This window comes from Ambystoma mexicanum, chromosome 3q (assembly GCF_040938575.1).
Source record: "Ambystoma mexicanum isolate Mex_15411 chromosome 3q, UKY_AmexF1_1, whole genome shotgun sequence".
In the NCBI taxonomy this organism is placed as follows: Eukaryota; Metazoa; Chordata; class Amphibia; order Caudata; family Ambystomatidae; genus Ambystoma; species Ambystoma mexicanum.
Genome location: NC_090926.1, coordinates 1,282,725,146 through 1,282,743,295, shown reverse-complemented (window position 1 = coordinate 1,282,743,295; position 18,150 = coordinate 1,282,725,146). Strand labels below are relative to the sequence as shown.

Here is an 18,150-nt window from a genome sequence, read left to right as displayed (position 1 = left end):
CCAGGAGCCTCTGATGTCCACTGCCCAGGAGCCTCTGATGTCTGTTAGTCAGGGCCATCTGATGTCCACTACCCAGGAGCCTCTGATGTCCACTGCCCAGGAGCCTCTGATGTCCACTGCCCAGGAGCCTCTGATATCTGTTAGTCAGGGCCATCTGATTTCTGCTGCCCAGGAGCCTCTGATGTCCTCTGCCCAGGAGCCTCTGATGTCCACTACCCAGGAACCTCTGATGTCTGCTACCCATGAGAATATGATGTCCACTGCCCAGGAGCCTCTGAAGTCCACTGGCCAGGAGCCTCTGATGTCTGTTAGTCAGGGCCATCTGATGTCCGCTACCCAGGAGCCTCTGATGTCCACTGCCCAGGAGCGTCTAATGTCCACTGCCCAGGAGCCTCTGATGTCTGTTAGTCAGGGCTATCTGATGTCTGCTACCCAGGAGCCTCTGATGCCCACTGCCCAGGAGCCTCTGAAGTCCATTGGCCAGGAGCCTCTGATGTCTGTTAGTCAGGGCCATCTGATGTCTGCTACCCAGGAGCCTCTGATGTCCACTGCCCAGGAGCCTCTGATGTCCACTACCCAGGAACCTCTGATGTCTGCTACCCAGAAGCATCTGATGTCCACTACCCAGGAGCCTCTGATGTCCACTGCCCAGGAGCCTCTGATGTCCACTGCCCATGAGCCTCTGATATCTGTTAGTCAGGGCCATCTGATTTCTGCTACCCAGGAGCCTCTGATGTCCACTGCCCAGGAGCCTCTGATGTCCGCTACCCAGGAACCTCTGATGTCCACTGGCCAGGAGTCTCTGATGTCCACTGCCCAGGAGCCTCTGATGTCCACTGCCCATGAGCCTCTGATATCTGTTAGTCAGGGCCATCTGATTTCTGCTACCCAGGAGCCTCTGATGTCCACTGCCCAGGAGCCTCTGATGTCCACTGCCCAGGAGCCTCTGATGTCCACTACCCAGGAACCTCTGATGTCCACTGCCCAGGAACCTCTGATGTCTGTTAGTCAGGGCCATCTGATTTCTGCTACCCAGGAGCCTCTGATGTCCACTGCCCAGGAGCCTCTGATGTCCACTACCCAGGAACCTCTGATGTCTGCTACCCAGGAGCATCTGATGTCCGCTGCCCAGGAGCCTCTGATGCCTGCTACCCAGGAGCCTCTGATGTCCACTGCCCAGGAGCCTCTGATGTCCACTGGCCAGGAGCCTCTGATGTCTGTTAGTCAGGGCCATCTGATGTCTGCTACCCAGGAGCCTCTGATGTCCACTGCCCAGGAGCGTCTGACGTCCACTGCCCAGGAGCCTCTGATGTCTGCTACCCAGGAGCCTCTGATGTGCACTGCCCATGAGCCTCTGATGTCCACTGCCCAGGAGCTTCTGATGTCTGTTAGCCAGGGCCATCTGATGTCTGCTACCCAGGAGCCTCTGATGTCCACTGCCCAGGAGCCTCTGATGTCCACTGCCCAGGAGCCTCTGATGTCCACTGCCCAGGAGCCTCTGATGTCTGCTACCCAGGAGCCTCTGATATCTACTGCCCAGGAGCCTCTGATATCTACTGCCCAGGAGCCTCTGATGTCCACTGCCCAGGAGCCTCTGATGTCCACTGCCCAGGAGCCTCTGATGTCTGTTAGTCAGGGCCATCTGATGTCTGCTACCCGGGAGCCTCTGATGCCCACTGCCCAGGAGCCTCTGATGTCCACTGCCAATGAGCCTCTGATGTCTGTTAGTCAGGGCCATCTGATTTCTGCTACCCAGGAGCCTCTGATGTCCACTGCCCAGGAGCCTCTGATGTCCACTACCCAGGAACCTCTGATGTCTGCTACCCAGGAGAATCTGATGTCCACTGCCCAGGAGCCTCTGATGCCTACTACCCAGGAGCCTCTGATGTCCACTGCCCAGGAGCCTCTGATGTCCACTGGCCAGGAGCCTCTGATGTCTGTTAGTCAGGGCCATCTGATGTCTGCTACCCAGGAGCCTCTGATGTCCACTGCCCAGGAGCCTCTGATGTCCACTACCCAGGAACCTCTGATGTCTGCTACCCAGGAGCATCTGATGTCCACTGCCCAGGAGCCTCTGATGTCTGTTAGTCAGGGCCATCTGATGTCCACTACCCAGGAGCCTCTGATGTCCACTGCCCAGGAGCCTCTGATGCCCACTGCCCATGAGCCTCTGATGTCTGTTAGTCAGGGCCATCTGATTTCTGCTACCCAGGAGCCTCTGATGTCCACTGCCCAGGAGCTTCTGATGTCCACTACCCAGGAACCTCTGTTGTCTGCTACCCAGGAGCATCTGATATCCACTGCCCAGGAGCCTCTGATGCCTACTACCCAGGAGCCTCTGATGTCCACTGCCCAGGAGCCTCTGATGTCGACTGGCCAGGAGCCTCTGATGTCTGTTAGTCATGGCCATCTGATGTCTGCTACCCAGGAGCCTCTGATGTCCACTGCCCAGGAGCGTCTGATGTCCACTGCCCAGGAGCCTCTGATGTCTGCTACCCAGGAGCCTCTGATGTGCACTGCCCATGAGCCTCTGATGTCCACTGCCCGGGAGCCTCTGATGTCTGTTAGCCAGGGCCATCTGATGTCCGCTACCCAGGAGCCTCTGATGTCCACTGCCCAGGAGCCTCTGATGTCCACTGCCCAGGAGCCACTGATGTCCACTGCCCAGGAGCCTCTGATGTCTGCTACCCAGGAGCCTCTGATATCTACTGCCCAGGAGCCTCTGATTTCTACTGCCCGGGAGCCTCTGATGTCCACTGCCCAGGAGCCTCTGATGTCCACTGCCCAGGAGCCTCTGATGTCTGTTAGTCAGGGCCATCTGACGTCTGCTACCCAGGAGCCTCTGATGTCCACTGCCCAGGAGCCTCTGATGTCTGCTGCCCTGGGACAGCTGTGGTCTGCTCTCCAGTAACCTCCAACAGCTGGTAGCTCCCATACAGAGTCTCGGCTGCCCCTAACACTGACCTACCCCCTCTTGCCACCTGTATTATGCGCCCTTTCCCCCCACTCCTGTCCACTTGGGCCCACTGCCTGCACTCCATCTTGCCTTGCAGTGGGGACCACTTACCTGTCCGGCTGCACCCTACTGTCCGCCACTCGGTGTAGAAAGGTCTCCGAGGCTCGCCTGAGGCATGCTCGGGGAAAGAGCTTTGCTATTTTGAGAGGAGAAACACCCCACACCCCGCGTTGTTTTCAGAGGAGGTCATTAGTTCCCGTTTACCTAGAATTTGAGAAACCTGTTTGTCAAGAAGCTTTCGCGTTCCAAAAGCCCACCTCTAGCGCACAAAGTGCTGCAGTGGCTTCTAGAAAAGGCCGCGCCCAGAAGATAGGCCCGATTTCACAAGTAGCAGAGGCTGCGCTTTGCTTCTGGAAGCTTCTGTTGCCTCAACTGATTTCTCAGATACTAGGGCCATACCACAGATGAGGGGCGGGGAACCGGCTGCTCATTTCACCCATGGACCGGTGAGGGGGGGGGCTTCTCCATAGCGTGCAGTTATGATGCGGATGGAGTCAGGCGCACGTGTCCTGTTCCTGCGTCCTGTTACTGCGCAAAGTCAGCATTTTAACCAAGAACTTTAGCACTACTAGTTGGAAGCCCAAACAGGGTTCCCTTATTTAATCCCATTCATTCTGACCGATGGAGAGGTTTAGGACTAGAAAGGTGAGCCGGCCCCCGACTGGATGTTGCAAGCATTTCCGCTGGCGAAGGCTCTGCTGCAGGGAGAGGAGAGCAGTACATGATTCTTACCCAACGACTTTGATGGAAACTTTATTTACACTGTAAGGTCCCTGGGTAGTGTTCCAAGTACAGTGAGTCTCCTTTGTTAAAAGATTTTTTTCTAGATAAATGTAAATCTGCTGTCAGAGATGCTGGGCCAGCTACTTTTATGTGGAGAGAGAACCCCCCCCCCCCTCACCCCAACACCCAGGCTGCTACAGCGGTATTATTGGGGAGAACCCCCGGGCTGCTTACGGAAGGATTGTCTACAGCGGAACTGGCCATTATTATCGGGGAGAACCGCCGGGCTGCTTACGGAAGGATTGTCTACAGCGGAACTGGCCATTATTATTGGGGAGAATCCCCTGGCTGCTTACAGAAGGATTGCCTACAGCGGAACTGGTCATTATTATCGGGGAGAACCGCCAGGCTGCTTACAGAAGGATTGTCTACAGCGGAACTGGCCATTATTATTGGAGAGAACCCCCCGGGCTGCTTACGGAAGCATTGTCTACAGTGGAACTGGCCATTATTATTGGGGAGAACCCCCGGGCTGCTTACGGAAGGATTGTGTACAGTGGAACTGGCCATTATTATTGGGGAGAACCCCCGGGCTGCTTACGGAAGGATTGTGTACAGTGGAACTGGCCATTATTATTGGGGAGAACCCCCGGGCTGCTTACGGAAGGATTGTGTACAGTGGAACCGGCAATTGTTATTGGAGAGAACCCCCGGGCTGCTTACGGAAGGATTGTCTACAGGGGAACCAGCCATTGTTATTGGGGAGAACCCCCGGGCTGCTTACAGATGGATTGTGTACAGCGGAACCGGCCATTGTTATTGGAGAGAACCCCCGGGCTGCTTACGGAAGGATTGTCTACCGCGGAACCGGCCATTATTATTGGGGAGAATCCCCGGGCTGCTTACGGAAGGATTGTCTACAGCGGAACCGGCCATTATTATTGGGGAGAATCCCCTGGCTGCTTACAGAAGGATTGCCTACAGCGGAACTGGCCGTTATTATCGGGGAGAACCGCCGGGCTGCTTACGGAAGGATTGTCTACAGCGGAACTGGCCATTATTATTGGGGAGAACCCCCTGGCTGCTTACGGAAGGATTGTCTACAGCGGCACTGGCCATTATTATTGGAGAGAACCCCCCGGGCTGCTTCCGGAAGCATTGTCTACAGTGGAACTGGCCATTATTATTGGGGAGAACCCCCGGGCTGCTTACGGAAGGATTGTGTACAGTGGAACTGGCCATTATTATTGGGGAGAACCCCCGGGCTGCTTACGGAAGGATTGTGTACAGTGGAACCGGCCATTGTTATTGGAGAGAACCCCCGGGCTGCTTACGGAAGGATTGTCTACAGCGGAACTGGCCATTATTATTGGAGAGAACCCCCGGGCTGCTTACGGAAGGATTGTCTACAGAGGAACTGGCCGATATTATTATTGGGGAGAACCCCCGGGCTGCTTACAGAAGGATTGTCTACAGCGGAACTGGCCATTATTATTGGGGAGATCCCCCGGGCTGCTTACAGAAGGATTGTCTACAGCGGAACTGGCCATTATTATCGGGGAGAACCCCCGGGCTGCTTACGGAAGGATTGTCTACAGCGGAACAGGCAATTATTATTGGGGAGAACCCCCAGGCTGCTTACGGAAGGATTTCTACAGCGGAATAGGCCATTATTATTGGGAAGAACCCCTGGGCTGCTTATGGAAGTATTGTCTACAGCGGAACTGGCCATTATTATTGGGGAGTACCCCCGGGCTGCTTACAGAAGGATTGTCTACAGCGGCGCTGGCCATTATTATTGGGGAGAACCCCCCGGGCTGCTTACGGAAGGATTGTCTACAGCGGAACTGGCCATTATTATTGGGGGGATCCCAGAATGATTGTCTACAGCGGAACTGGCCATTATTATTGGGGAGAACCCCCGGGCTGCTTACGGAAGGATTGTCTACAGCGGAACTGGCCATTATTATTGGGGAGAACCCCCGGGCTGCTTACGGAAGGATTGTCTACAGCGGAACAGGCCATTATTATTGGGGAGAACCCCCAGGCTGCTTACGGAAGGATTTCTACAGCGGAACAGGCCATTATTATTGGGGAGAACCCCCAGGCTGCTTTCGGAAGTATTGTCTACAGCGGAACTGGCCATTATTATTGGGGGGTACCCCCAGGCTGCTTACGGAAGGATTGTCTACAGCGGCACTGGCCATTATTATTGGGGAGAACCCCCCGGGCTGCTTACGGAAGGATTGTCTGCAGCGGCACTGGCCATTATTATTGGGGAGAACCCCCGGGCTGCTTACGGAAGGATTGTCTACAGAGGAACTGGCCGATATTATTATTGGGGAGAACCCCCGGGCTGCTTACGGAAGGATTGTCTACAGAGGAACTGGCCGATATTATTATTGGGGAGAACCCCCGGGCTGCTTACAGAAGGATTGTCTATAGCGGAACTGGCCATTATTATTGTGGAGAACCCTCGGGCTGCTTACGGAAGGATTGTCTACAGCGGAACTGGCCATTATTATTGGGGAGAACCCCCGGGCTGCTTACGGAAGGATTTTCTACAGTGGAACTGGCCATTATTATTGGGGAGAACCCCCGGGCTGCTTACGGAAGGATTGTCTACAGCAGAACTGGCCATTATTATTGGGGAGTACCCCCGGGCTGCTTACAGAAGTATTGTCTACAGCAGAACTGGCCATTATTATCGGGGAGAACCCCCGGGCTGCTTACGGAAGGATTTCTACAGCGGAACTGGCCATTATTATTGGGGAGAACCCCCAGGCTGCTTACGGAAGGATTGTCTACAGCGGAACTGGCCATTATTATTGGGGAGAACCCCTGGGCTGCTTACAGAAGTATTGTCTACAGCGGAACTGGCCATTATTATTGGGGAGAACCCCTGGGCTGCTTACAGAAGTATTCTCTACAGCGGAACTGGCCATTATTATCGGGGAGAATCCCCGGGCTGCTTACGGAAGGATTGTCTACAGTGGAACTAGCCATTATTATTGGGGAGAACCCCCGGGCTGCTTACGGAAGGATTGTGTACAGTGGAACTGGCCATTATTATTGGGGAGAACCCCCGGGCTGCTTACGGAAGGATTGTGTACAGTGGAACCGGCCATTGTTATTGGAGAGAACCCCCGGGCTGCTTACGGAAGGATTGTCTACAGCGGAACTGGCCATTATTATTGGAGAGAACCCCCGGGCTGCTTACGGAAGGATTGTCTACAGAGGAACTGGCCGATATTATTATTGGGGAGAACCCCCGGGCTGCTTACAGAAGGATTGTCTACAGCGGAACTGGCCATTATTATTGGGGAGATCCCCCGGGCTGCTTACAGAAGGATTGTCTACAGCGGAACTGGCCATTATTATCGGGGAGAACCCCCGGGCTGCTTACGGAAGGATTGTCTACAGCGGAACAGGCAATTATTATTGGGGAGAACCCCCAGGCTGCTTACGGAAGGATTTCTACAGCGGAATAGGCCATTATTATTGGGAAGAACCCCTGGGCTGCTTATGGAAGTATTGTCTACAGCGGAACTGGCCATTATTATTGGGGAGTACCCCCGGGCTGCTTACAGAAGGATTGTCTACAGCGGCGCTGGCCATTATTATTGGGGAGAACCCCCCGGGCTGCTTACGGAAGGATTGTCTACAGCGGAACTGGCCATTATTATTGGGGGGATCCCAGAATGATTGTCTACAGCGGAACTGGCCATTATTATTGGGGAGAACCCCCGGGCTGCTTACGGAAGGATTGTCTACAGCGGAACTGGCCATTATTATTGGGGAGAACCCCCGGGCTGCTTACGGAAGGATTGTCTACAGCGGAACAGGCCATTATTATTGGGGAGAACCCCCAGGCTGCTTACGGAAGGATTTCTACAGCGGAACAGGCCATTATTATTGGGGAGAACCCCCAGGCTGCTTTCGGAAGTATTGTCTACAGCGGAACTGGCCATTATTATTGGGGGGTACCCCCAGGCTGCTTACGGAAGGATTGTCTACAGCGGCACTGGCCATTATTATTGGGGAGAACCCCCCGGGCTGCTTACGGAAGGATTGTCTGCAGCGGCACTGGCCATTATTATTGGGGAGAACCCCCGGGCTGCTTACGGAAGGATTGTCTACAGAGGAACTGGCCGATATTATTATTGGGGAGAACCCCCGGGCTGCTTACGGAAGGATTGTCTACAGAGGAACTGGCCGATATTATTATTGGGGAGAACCCCCGGGCTGCTTACAGAAGGATTGTCTATAGCGGAACTGGCCATTATTATTGTGGAGAACCCTCGGGCTGCTTACGGAAGGATTGTCTACAGCGGAACTGGCCATTATTATTGGGGAGAACCCCCGGGCTGCTTACGGAAGGATTTTCTACAGTGGAACTGGCCATTATTATTGGGGAGAACCCCCGGGCTGCTTACGGAAGGATTGTCTACAGCAGAACTGGCCATTATTATTGGGGAGTACCCCCGGGCTGCTTACAGAAGTATTGTCTACAGCAGAACTGGCCATTATTATCGGGGAGAACCCCCGGGCTGCTTACGGAAGGATTTCTACAGCGGAACTGGCCATTATTATTGGGGAGAACCCCCAGGCTGCTTACGGAAGGATTGTCTACAGCGGAACTGGCCATTATTATTGGGGAGAACCCCTGGGCTGCTTACAGAAGTATTGTCTACAGCGGAACTGGCCATTATTATTGGGGAGAACCCCTGGGCTGCTTACAGAAGTATTCTCTACAGCGGAACTGGCCATTATTATCGGGGGCATCCCAGAAGGATTGTCTACAGCGGAACTGGCTATTATTATTGGGGAGAACCCCCAGGCTGCTTACGGAAGGATTGTCTACAGTGGCACTGGCCATTATTATTGGGGAGAACTCCCCGGGCTGCTTATGGAAGCATTGTATACAGCAGAACTGGCCATTGTTATTGGGGAGAACCCCCAGGCTGCTTACGCAAGGATTGGCCATCATTATTGGGTCGTCTCCCACCTGGTCCCAAGATGATCTGGTCCATTTCAGCGAGGGATCTGTAGGGCGAGCTCCAGTAACCAATCCTACAGACACACCCTACAATAAGCGTGCCAGACTCAGCGACCACACAGCATGAGGCTAGAGTTTGGCTTGTACCCACACTCCTTAGAAGGACTAGAAGATTCCCAAACAAACTCGCCAACTCCAGGTCAGCGTGATTGGACCACCACCGCAAGCTTAAGGCGATCGTGGATCGAGTGGAATCCACCAAGGGTCAGTACTTGGAGATAAGCCCCTGTGTACCTACAACTGTAGAAGCCAGAGTCACAAGTTGCTTTCATAGGGTCTTCTCCACGGCTCCTTACAATGTATCTACACGTTGGGGGGAAATATATGCACGTGCATGCTTCGGACTTGAGAAGGAAGATCCCAACCCTGCGTCAACATCTAACTACAGAAGTGGATCAAGAGCCACGACGGACGCAAGCCACAGTGCAGCTTCTACCTCATGCTCTATCAACAGGAACTCCCACTGGTAGGACTGGGATAGGGAATAGCTACCAGCATGATGACCCAAAGTGTGTATGCCTCGGCCAGACACCCTCAGGACCAACTCGCACTCAGAGAAACATCAATGCTCCAAGCATTGCCACCACGAGCAACCCCGGGAACTATCAGAGAAACATCAATGCTCCAAGCATTGCCACCACGAGCAACCCGAGTAACTATCAGAGAAACATCAATGCTCCAAGCATTGCTACAACGAGCAACCCCAGGAACTATCAGAGAAACATCAATGCTCCAAGCACTGCCACCACGAGCAACCCCAGGAACTATCAGAGAAACATCAATGCTCCAAGCATTGCCACCACAAGCAACCCCAGGAACTATCAGAGAAACATCAATGCTCCAAGCACTGCCACCACGAGCAACCCCAGGAACTATCAGAGAAACATCAATGCTCCAAGCACTGCCACCATGAGCAACCCCAGGAACTATCAGAGAAACATCAATGCTCCAAGCATTGCCACCACAAGCAACCCCAGGAACTATCAGAGAAACATCAATGCTCCAAGCACTGCCACCATGAGCAACCCCAGGAACTATCAGAGAAACATCAATGCTCCAAGCATTGCCACCACGAGCAACCCCGGGAACTATCAGAGAAACATCAATGCTCCAAGCATTGCCACCACGAGCAACCCGAGGAACTATCAGAGAAACATCAATGCTCCAAGCACTGCCACCACGAGCAACCACGGGAACTATCAGAGAAACATCAATGCTCCAAGCACTGCCACCACGAGCAAACCCCAGGAACTATCAGAGAAACATCAATGCTCCAAGCATTTCCACCACGAGCAACCCCAGGAACTATCAGAGAAACATCAATGCTCCAAGCATTGCCACCACAAGCAACCCCAGGAACTATCAGAGAAACATCAATGCTCCAAGCACTGCCACCACGAGCAACCCCAGGAACTATCAGAGAAACATCAATGCTCCAAGCACTGCCACCACAAGCAACCCCAGGAACTATCAGAGAAACATCAATGCTCCAAGCACTGCCACCATGAGCAACCCCAGGAACTATCAGAGAAACATCAATGCTCCAAGCATTGCCACCACGAGCAACCCCGGGAACTATCAGAGAAACATCAATGCTCCAAGCATTGCCACCACGAGCAACCCGAGGAACTATCAGAGAAACATCAATGCTCCAAGCATTGCTACAATGATCAACCCCAGGAACTATCAGAGAAACATCAATGCTCCAAGAGCTGGCACCACAAGCAACCACAGGAACTATCAGAGAAACATCAATGCTCCAAGAATTGCCTTCACGAGCAAGCATTGCCACCACGAGCATCCCCAGGAACTATCAAAGAAACATCAATGCTCAAAGCATTGCCACAACCCCAGGAACTATCAGAGAAACATCAAAGTTCAAAGCATTGCCACCACGAGCAACCCCAGGAATTATCAGAGAAACATCAATGCTCCAAGCATTGCCACCACGAGCAACCCCAGGAACTATCAGAGAAACATCAATGCTCCAAGCATTGCCACCACCCCAGGAACGATCAGAGAAACATCAATGCTCCAAGCATTGCCACCAAGAGCAACACCAGGAACTATCAGAGAAACATCAATGCTCAAAGCATTGCGACCAAGAGCAACCCCAGGAACTATCAGAGAAACATCAATGCTCAAAGCATTGCGACCAAGAGCAACCCCAGGAACTATCAGAGAAACATCAATTCTCCAAGCATTGCCACCACGAGCAACCCAAGGACCTATCAGAGAAACATCAATGCTCCAAGCATTGCCACCACGAGCAACCCCAGGAACTATCAGACAAACATCAATGCTCCAAGCATTGCCACAACGAGCAACTCCAGGAACTATCAGAGAAACCTCAATGCTCCAAGCATTGGCACCACGAGCAACCCCAGGAACTATCAGAGAAACATCATGGTCCAATCATTGCCACCAAGAGCAACCAGAGGAACTATCAGAGAAACATCAATGCTCCAAACATTGCCACCAAGAGGAACCCCAGGAACTATCAGAGAAACATCAATGCTCCAAGCATTGCCACCACGAGCAACCCCAGGAACTATCAGACAAACATCAATGCTCCAAGCATTGCCACCACGAGCACCCCCAGGAACTATCAGAGAAACCTCAATGCTCCAAGCATTGGCACCACGAGCAACCCCAGGTACTATCAGAGAAACATCATGGTCCAATCATTGCCACCAAGAGCAACCAGAGGAACTATCAGTGAAACATCAATGCTCCAAACATTGCCACCAAGAGGAACCCCAGGAACTATCAGAGAAACATCAATGCTCCAAGCACTGCCACCACGGGCAACCCAAGGAACTATCAGAGAAACATCAAAGCTCAAAGCATTGCCACCACGGGCAACCCCAGGAACTATCAGAGAAACATCAATGCTCCAAGCATTGCCACCACCCCAGGAACTATCAGAGAAACATCAATGCTCCAAGCATTGCCACCAAGAGCAACACCAGGAACTATCAGAGAAACATCAATGCTCAAAGCATTGCGACCAAGAGCAACCCCAGGAATTATCAGAGAAACATCAATGCTCAAAGCATTGCGACCAAGAGCAACCCCAGGAACTATCAAAGAAACATCAGTGCTCCAAGCATTGCGACCACGAGCAACCCCAGGAACTATCAGAGAAACATCAGTGCTCCAAGCATTGCCACCATGAGCAACCCCAGGAACTATCAGAGAAACATCAAAGTTCAAAGCATTGCCACCACGAGCAGCCCCAGGAACTATCAGAGAAACATCAATGCTCAAAGCATTCCGACCAAGAGCAACCCCAGGAACTATCAGAGAAACATCAATGCTCAAAGCATTGCTACCAAGAGCAACCGCAGGAACTATCAGAGAAACATCAATGCTCCAAGCATTACCACTACGAGCAACCCCAGGAACTATCAGAGAAACATCAATGCTCCAAGCATTGCCACAACGAGCAACCCCAGGAACTATCAGAGAAACATCAGTGCTCCAAGCATTTCCACCATGAGCAACCCCAGGAACTATTTGAGAAACATCAAAGTTCAAAGCATTGCCACCACGAGCAGCCCCAGGAACTATCAGAGAAACATCAATGCTCCAAGCATTGCCACCACGAGCAACCCCAGGAACTATCAGAGAAACATCAATGCTCCAAGCATTGCCACCACCCCAGGATCTATCAGAGAAACATCAATGCTCCAAGCATTGCCACCATGAGCAACCCCAGGAACTATCAGAGAAACATCAATGCTCCAAGCATTGCCACCACCCCAGGAACTATCAGAGAAACATCAATGCTCCAAGCATTGCCACCACGAGCAACCCCAGGAACTATCAGACAAACATCAATGCTCCAAGCATTGCCACCACGAGCACCCCCAGGAACTATCAGAGAAACCTCAATGCTCCAAGCATTGGCACCACGAGCAACCCCAGGAACTATCAGAGAAACATCATGGTCCAATCATTGCCACCAAGAGCAACCAGAGGAACTATCAGTGAAACATCAATGCTCCAAACATTGCCACCAAGAGGAACCCCAGGAACTATCAGAGAAACATCAATGCTCCAAGCACTGCCACCACGGGCAACCCAAGGAACTATCAGAGAAACATCAAAGCTCAAAGCATTGCCACCACGGGCAACCCCAGGAACTATCAGAGAAACATCAATGCTCCAAGCATTGCCACCACCCCAGGAACTATCAGAGAAACATCAATGCTCCAAGCATTGCCACCAAGAGCAACACCAGGAACTATCAGAGAAACATCAATGCTCAAAGCATTGCGACCAAGAGCAACCCCAGGAATTATCAGAGAAACATCAATGCTCAAAGCATTGCGACCAAGAGCAACCCCAGGAACTATCAGAGAAACATCAATTCTCCAAGCATTGCCACCACGAGCAACCCAAGGACCTATCAGAGAAACATCAATGCTCCAAGCATTGCCACCACGAGCAACCCCAGGAACTATCAGACAAACATCAATGCTCCAAGCATTGCCACAACGAGCAACTCCAGGAACTATCAGAGAAACCTCAATGCTCCAAGCATTGGCACCACGAGCAACCCCAGGAACTATCAGAGAAACATCATGGTCCAATCATTGCCACCAAGAGCAACCAGAGGAACTATCAGAGAAACATCAATGCTCCAAACATTGCCACCAAGAGGAACCCCAGGAACTATCAGAGAAACATCAATGCTCCAAGCATTGCCACCACGAGCAACCCCAGGAACTATCAGACAAACATCAATGCTCCAAGCATTGCCACCACGAGCACCCCCAGGAACTATCAGAGAAACCTCAATGCTCCAAGCATTGGCACCACGAGCAACCCCAGGAACTATCAGAGAAACATCATGGTCCAATCATTGCCACCAAGAGCAACCAGAGGAACTATCAGTGAAACATCAATGCTCCAAACATTGCCACCAAGAGGAACCCCAGGAACTATCAGAGAAACATCAATGCTCCAAGCACTGCCACCACGGGCAACCCAAGGAACTATCAGAGAAACATCAAAGCTCAAAGCATTGCCACCACGGGCAACCCCAGGAACTATCAGAGAAACATCAATGCTCCAAGCATTGCCACCACCCCAGGAACTATCAGAGAAACATCAATGCTCCAAGCATTGCCACCAAGAGCAACACCAGGAACTATCAGAGAAACATCAATGCTCAAAGCATTGCGACCAAGAGCAACCCCAGGAATTATCAGAGAAACATCAATGCTCAAAGCATTGCGACCAAGAGCAACCCCAGGAACTATCAAAGAAACATCAGTGCTCCAAGCATTGCGACCACGAGCAACCCCAGGAACTATCAGAGAAACATCAGTGCTCCAAGCATTGCCACCATGAGCAACCCCAGGAACTATCAGAGAAACATCAAAGTTCAAAGCATTGCCACCACGAGCAGCCCCAGGAACTATCAGAGAAACATCAATGCTCAAAGCATTCCGACCAAGAGCAACCCCAGGAACTATCAGAGAAACATCAATGCTCAAAGCATTGCGACCAAGAGCAACCGCAGGAACTATCAGAGAAACATCAATGCTCCAAGCATTACCACTACGAGCAACCCCAGGAACTATCAGAGAAACATCAATGCTCCAAGCATTGCCACAACGAGCAACCCCAGGAACTATCAGAGAAACATCAGTGCTCCAAGCATTTCCACCATGAGCAACCCCAGGAACTATATGAGAAACATCAAAGTTCAAAGCATTGCCACCACGAGCAGCCCCAGGAACTATCAGAGAAACATCAATGCTCCAAGCATTGCCACCACGAGCAACCCCAGGAACTATCAGAGAAACATCAATGCTCCAAGCATTGCCACCACCCCAGGATCTATCAGAGAAACATCAATGCTCCAAGCATTGCCACCATGAGCAACCCCAGGAACTATCAGAGAAACATCAATGCTCCAAGCATTGCCACCACCCCAGGAACTATCAGAGAAACATCAATGCTCCAAGGATTGCCACCAAGAGCAACACCAGGAACTATCAGAGAAACATCAATGCTCAAAGCATTGCGACCAAGAGCAACCCCAGGAACTATAAGAGAAACATCGATGCTCAAAGCATTGCGACCAAGCGCAACCCCAGGAACTATCAAAGAAACATCAGTGCTCCAAGCATTGCCACCACGAACAACCCCAGGAACTATCAGAGAAACATCAATGCTCCAAGCATTGCCACCACGAGCAACCCCAGGAACTATCAGAGAAACATCAATGCTCCAAGCACTGCCACCACCCCAGGATCTATCAGAGAAACATCAATGCTCCAAGCACTGCCACCACGGGCAACCCCAGGAACTATCAGAGAAACATCAAAGATCAAAGCATTGCCACCACGGGCAACCCCAGGAACTATCAGAGAAACATCAATGCTCCAAGCATTGCCACCACCCCAGGGACTATCAGAGAAACATCAATGCTCCAAGCATTGCCACCAAGAGCAACACCAGGAACTATCAGAGAAACATCAATGCTCAAAGCATTGAGACCAAGAGCAACTCCAGGAACTATCAGAGAAACATCAATGCTCAAAGCATTGCGACCAAGAGCAACCCCAGGAACTATCAGAGAAACATCAGTGCTCCAAGCATTGTCACCACGAGCAACCCCAGGACCTATCAGAGAAACATCAGTGCTCCAAGCATTGCCACCATGAGCAACCCCAGGAACTATCAGAGAAACATCAATGCTCCAAGCATTGCCACCACCCCAGGATCTATCAGAGAAACATCAATGCTTCAAGCATTGCCACCATGAGCAACCCCAGGAACTATAGGAAAAGAAATGCACTTGGTTGGATGCCCTCGGCACCAACTCAAAGAGCTTTTCTCCAGCTCAAGGACCATGCAGACAATCAATTCTGCACCACAGGCCCAACCTTTGCTGCTATCCGGAGCGGTTTTGTCAGAGCCAGTCTCCATCCCAGAATATGGACTTAGTAAGGACTTCTACAGACAGTCAGTCGCTTTGGGACATATGCCCACCACCTCTTCTCTTTTTGAGACATCAAGAATATACTTTTATTATAAGACTGTTACCCAACATTTCCAAAACATTCACTTGATTTCCTCTGCCTGGACATTATGTTCCTTAGCCTTTGAGTGGACCTTGATGAGATTATGCTCGGTCTCGCCTACTTATTACCCCGTTGGGTTCAAGCCTTGAGATCGGCCAAGTTACCAAATGATGAGGTCTGATGTTGGACCACCTCATCTCAATTACTCTCTTCTGAGCATCCCTCTCACCAACCAGCCCTGCACCCTCTGCTTCCCTAGGTCCTCTCAAATCTGTTGGCATTCTCTGGTTTCCACCCATGGGTTCTCCTCTTGCCCACAGGTGCCAGCACCCCACTCATCTGCCAGGTCTACAGTCCCATCCATTGCTCCCCTCATTCATACTGTGCCTGCCCAGAACTCCCTACTCCCCTTAGGGTGGCCCTCTCGCCCACGGGCTCCCCTCCATGCCCACCTGTGGGTGCGCCCCTCACCTCCTCTGCGTTGATGACGGAGTGCATGCCCATCATTGCCAGACCCTCCCGCAGCTCGTTAATGTCCACTCGGCCGTCCTTGTTGGCATCCAGTTGGGCAAAGAGACGGGCCCAACGCTGCTCCTTCTCGGGGTCCCTGTGCCCTCCTGCTGATGCCAGGACGTCCCTGCTTTCTTGGCATCTTGCTCGAGTCAGAAAGGTTCCCATCATGGGCTCCTTGCGGCGTGGGCATCGAGGCGCTGGCCTCAAGGAGGACCCCACGGGCATAAGGACAGTCCTGGTGTGGGTGCCCATCTTCAGGCAGTGCCTCGCCGGTGTCTGGAGAGTCCCATTGTCAGGGTCCCTGTTCTGGTGGCACCCTGCCAGTCTCTGGGGCCTGGTCTCCGCGCCCAAGGCGCCGCTCTCCTGGCACACCATGCCTCTGGAAGTTCAAGGATGTCTCTGGATCCAGGGTGCGGGCCTCATCCTGCTTTATGGGCCCCGCAGGGGGTAGTCACGTGACTCCAGTGCCATGAGTCTGCTCGGGGTGCTCCTGCGCTGGAAGCTGAGAGGCGGAGAGGCTCTGGGTAGGGGCTGCTACCAGTCCTGTTTACTCTAGAGAGTTAGGGAGGCCTGTGCTGGGGCAGTTACTCTCGAGTCTTGGTGGTGCCTCTTCCTGTTGTTCCTTGATCTACGTGATGCCTCTTCTAGGCACTGCCTGCTATTACTGCTGGGTGAAGCCTCTTCTGGGCACTGCCTGCTGCTGCTGCTGGGTGATGCCTGTGCTGGGCACTACCTGCAATGGCTGCTGGATTAAGCCTGTTCTGGGCACTGCCTGCTATGGATGCTGGGTGATGCCTGCCCTGAAGGGCTCTTGGTGGCAGGTTGCTCGCGTGCTTTGCCTGTGCAGGCTACTCCGTGCTCGGGAATAGCCTGTCCCGAGTATGTGCCTGCTCTGGGTGCAAGTTGCCCTGGGGGTTGTGTGCACTCAGTCCAGGCTCGTCTGCAGAGGGCCTCCACCTACCCTAAAGGATGGCTCAGCTGCCTGCCCTCAGTGCAGGCCCCTCTGCCTGCTCGCAGTGATGGCCCCGCTGCTTGCTATGGGCTTGCTAACTCGCAGTACACGCTCTCTTTTCTGCGGGGCAATCCGCCTGTCTGCGGTGTGGGTCTGCCTGCTCCCCTGCCTGCTCCCGTGTTGCTCGTCCTCAGGGTCGCTGCTATGCCTGCTCCGGTGCCACTGGTCTCCAGCGTGGCTCTTGCTGCAGGTCCCAGCCTGCCAGCTCCTGCTTGCTCTTGTGGTGCCTGCTTTGGTGCTGCCTGGCCTCCGCGCGGCTCCTCTGGCCGCTCCTGTGGTGCCTGCTCCCAGGGCGCCTCTGCCTGCTCTGCTCCCTCTCAGCTGAGCAGTGCCTGCTCTGAAATCCGAGAAGCCGCCATTACTAATATGTGCTTTCTGCGCCCGCCCGCTCTGGCATCCAGAGAGGGGTGGGCGTGGCCCAGAAATCTGCCTACCTGCAGCAAGTGTGCATGCTGGCACTGCATGCATTCTAACACGCCTAGCCACATAACGCACAAAGTGCAATGTGCTCCATTTCTCACCCACACCTGCTTCTTGTTTTCAAATTAGTCGTGAACTGGGTCCCTTTCTATTCAAGCCATGCCACCATCACCCACCCACCTACACCGCCATTATGCCACACTGTCAGAAGACCCCTCTGCCACATAGCACCCTGAAACAGCCCTCAACGCCCTCCTCAGCTAAAATGCTCTCGCCCCGCAAGAAAGCCAGACTATAAGAGTAGGCGGTGTGGTTACGAGTAGTGATGGCGGAAGCTTTTGGGGAAGGGGCAGGTGGCTCGTGA

The 18,150-nt window shown here is 52.7% G+C and overlaps 1 protein-coding gene across 1 annotated transcript in view; it reads right to left on the bottom strand.

The window, feature by feature from the left end:
* The window catches only part of LOC138447881 (mitochondrial adenyl nucleotide antiporter SLC25A23-like), a 538,577-nt gene extending 520,834 nt beyond the window's left edge, over nucleotides 1–17,743 (bottom strand). The window contains exon 1 of the mRNA XM_069604353.1: nucleotides 16,313–17,743. Coding sequence (XP_069460454.1) covers nucleotides 16,313–16,729 — 417 coding nt within the window. The 5' untranslated portion in view covers nucleotides 16,730–17,743. The remainder of the gene's footprint in view (nucleotides 1–16,312) is intronic.
* Nucleotides 17,744–18,150: the final 407 nt, after the last annotated feature.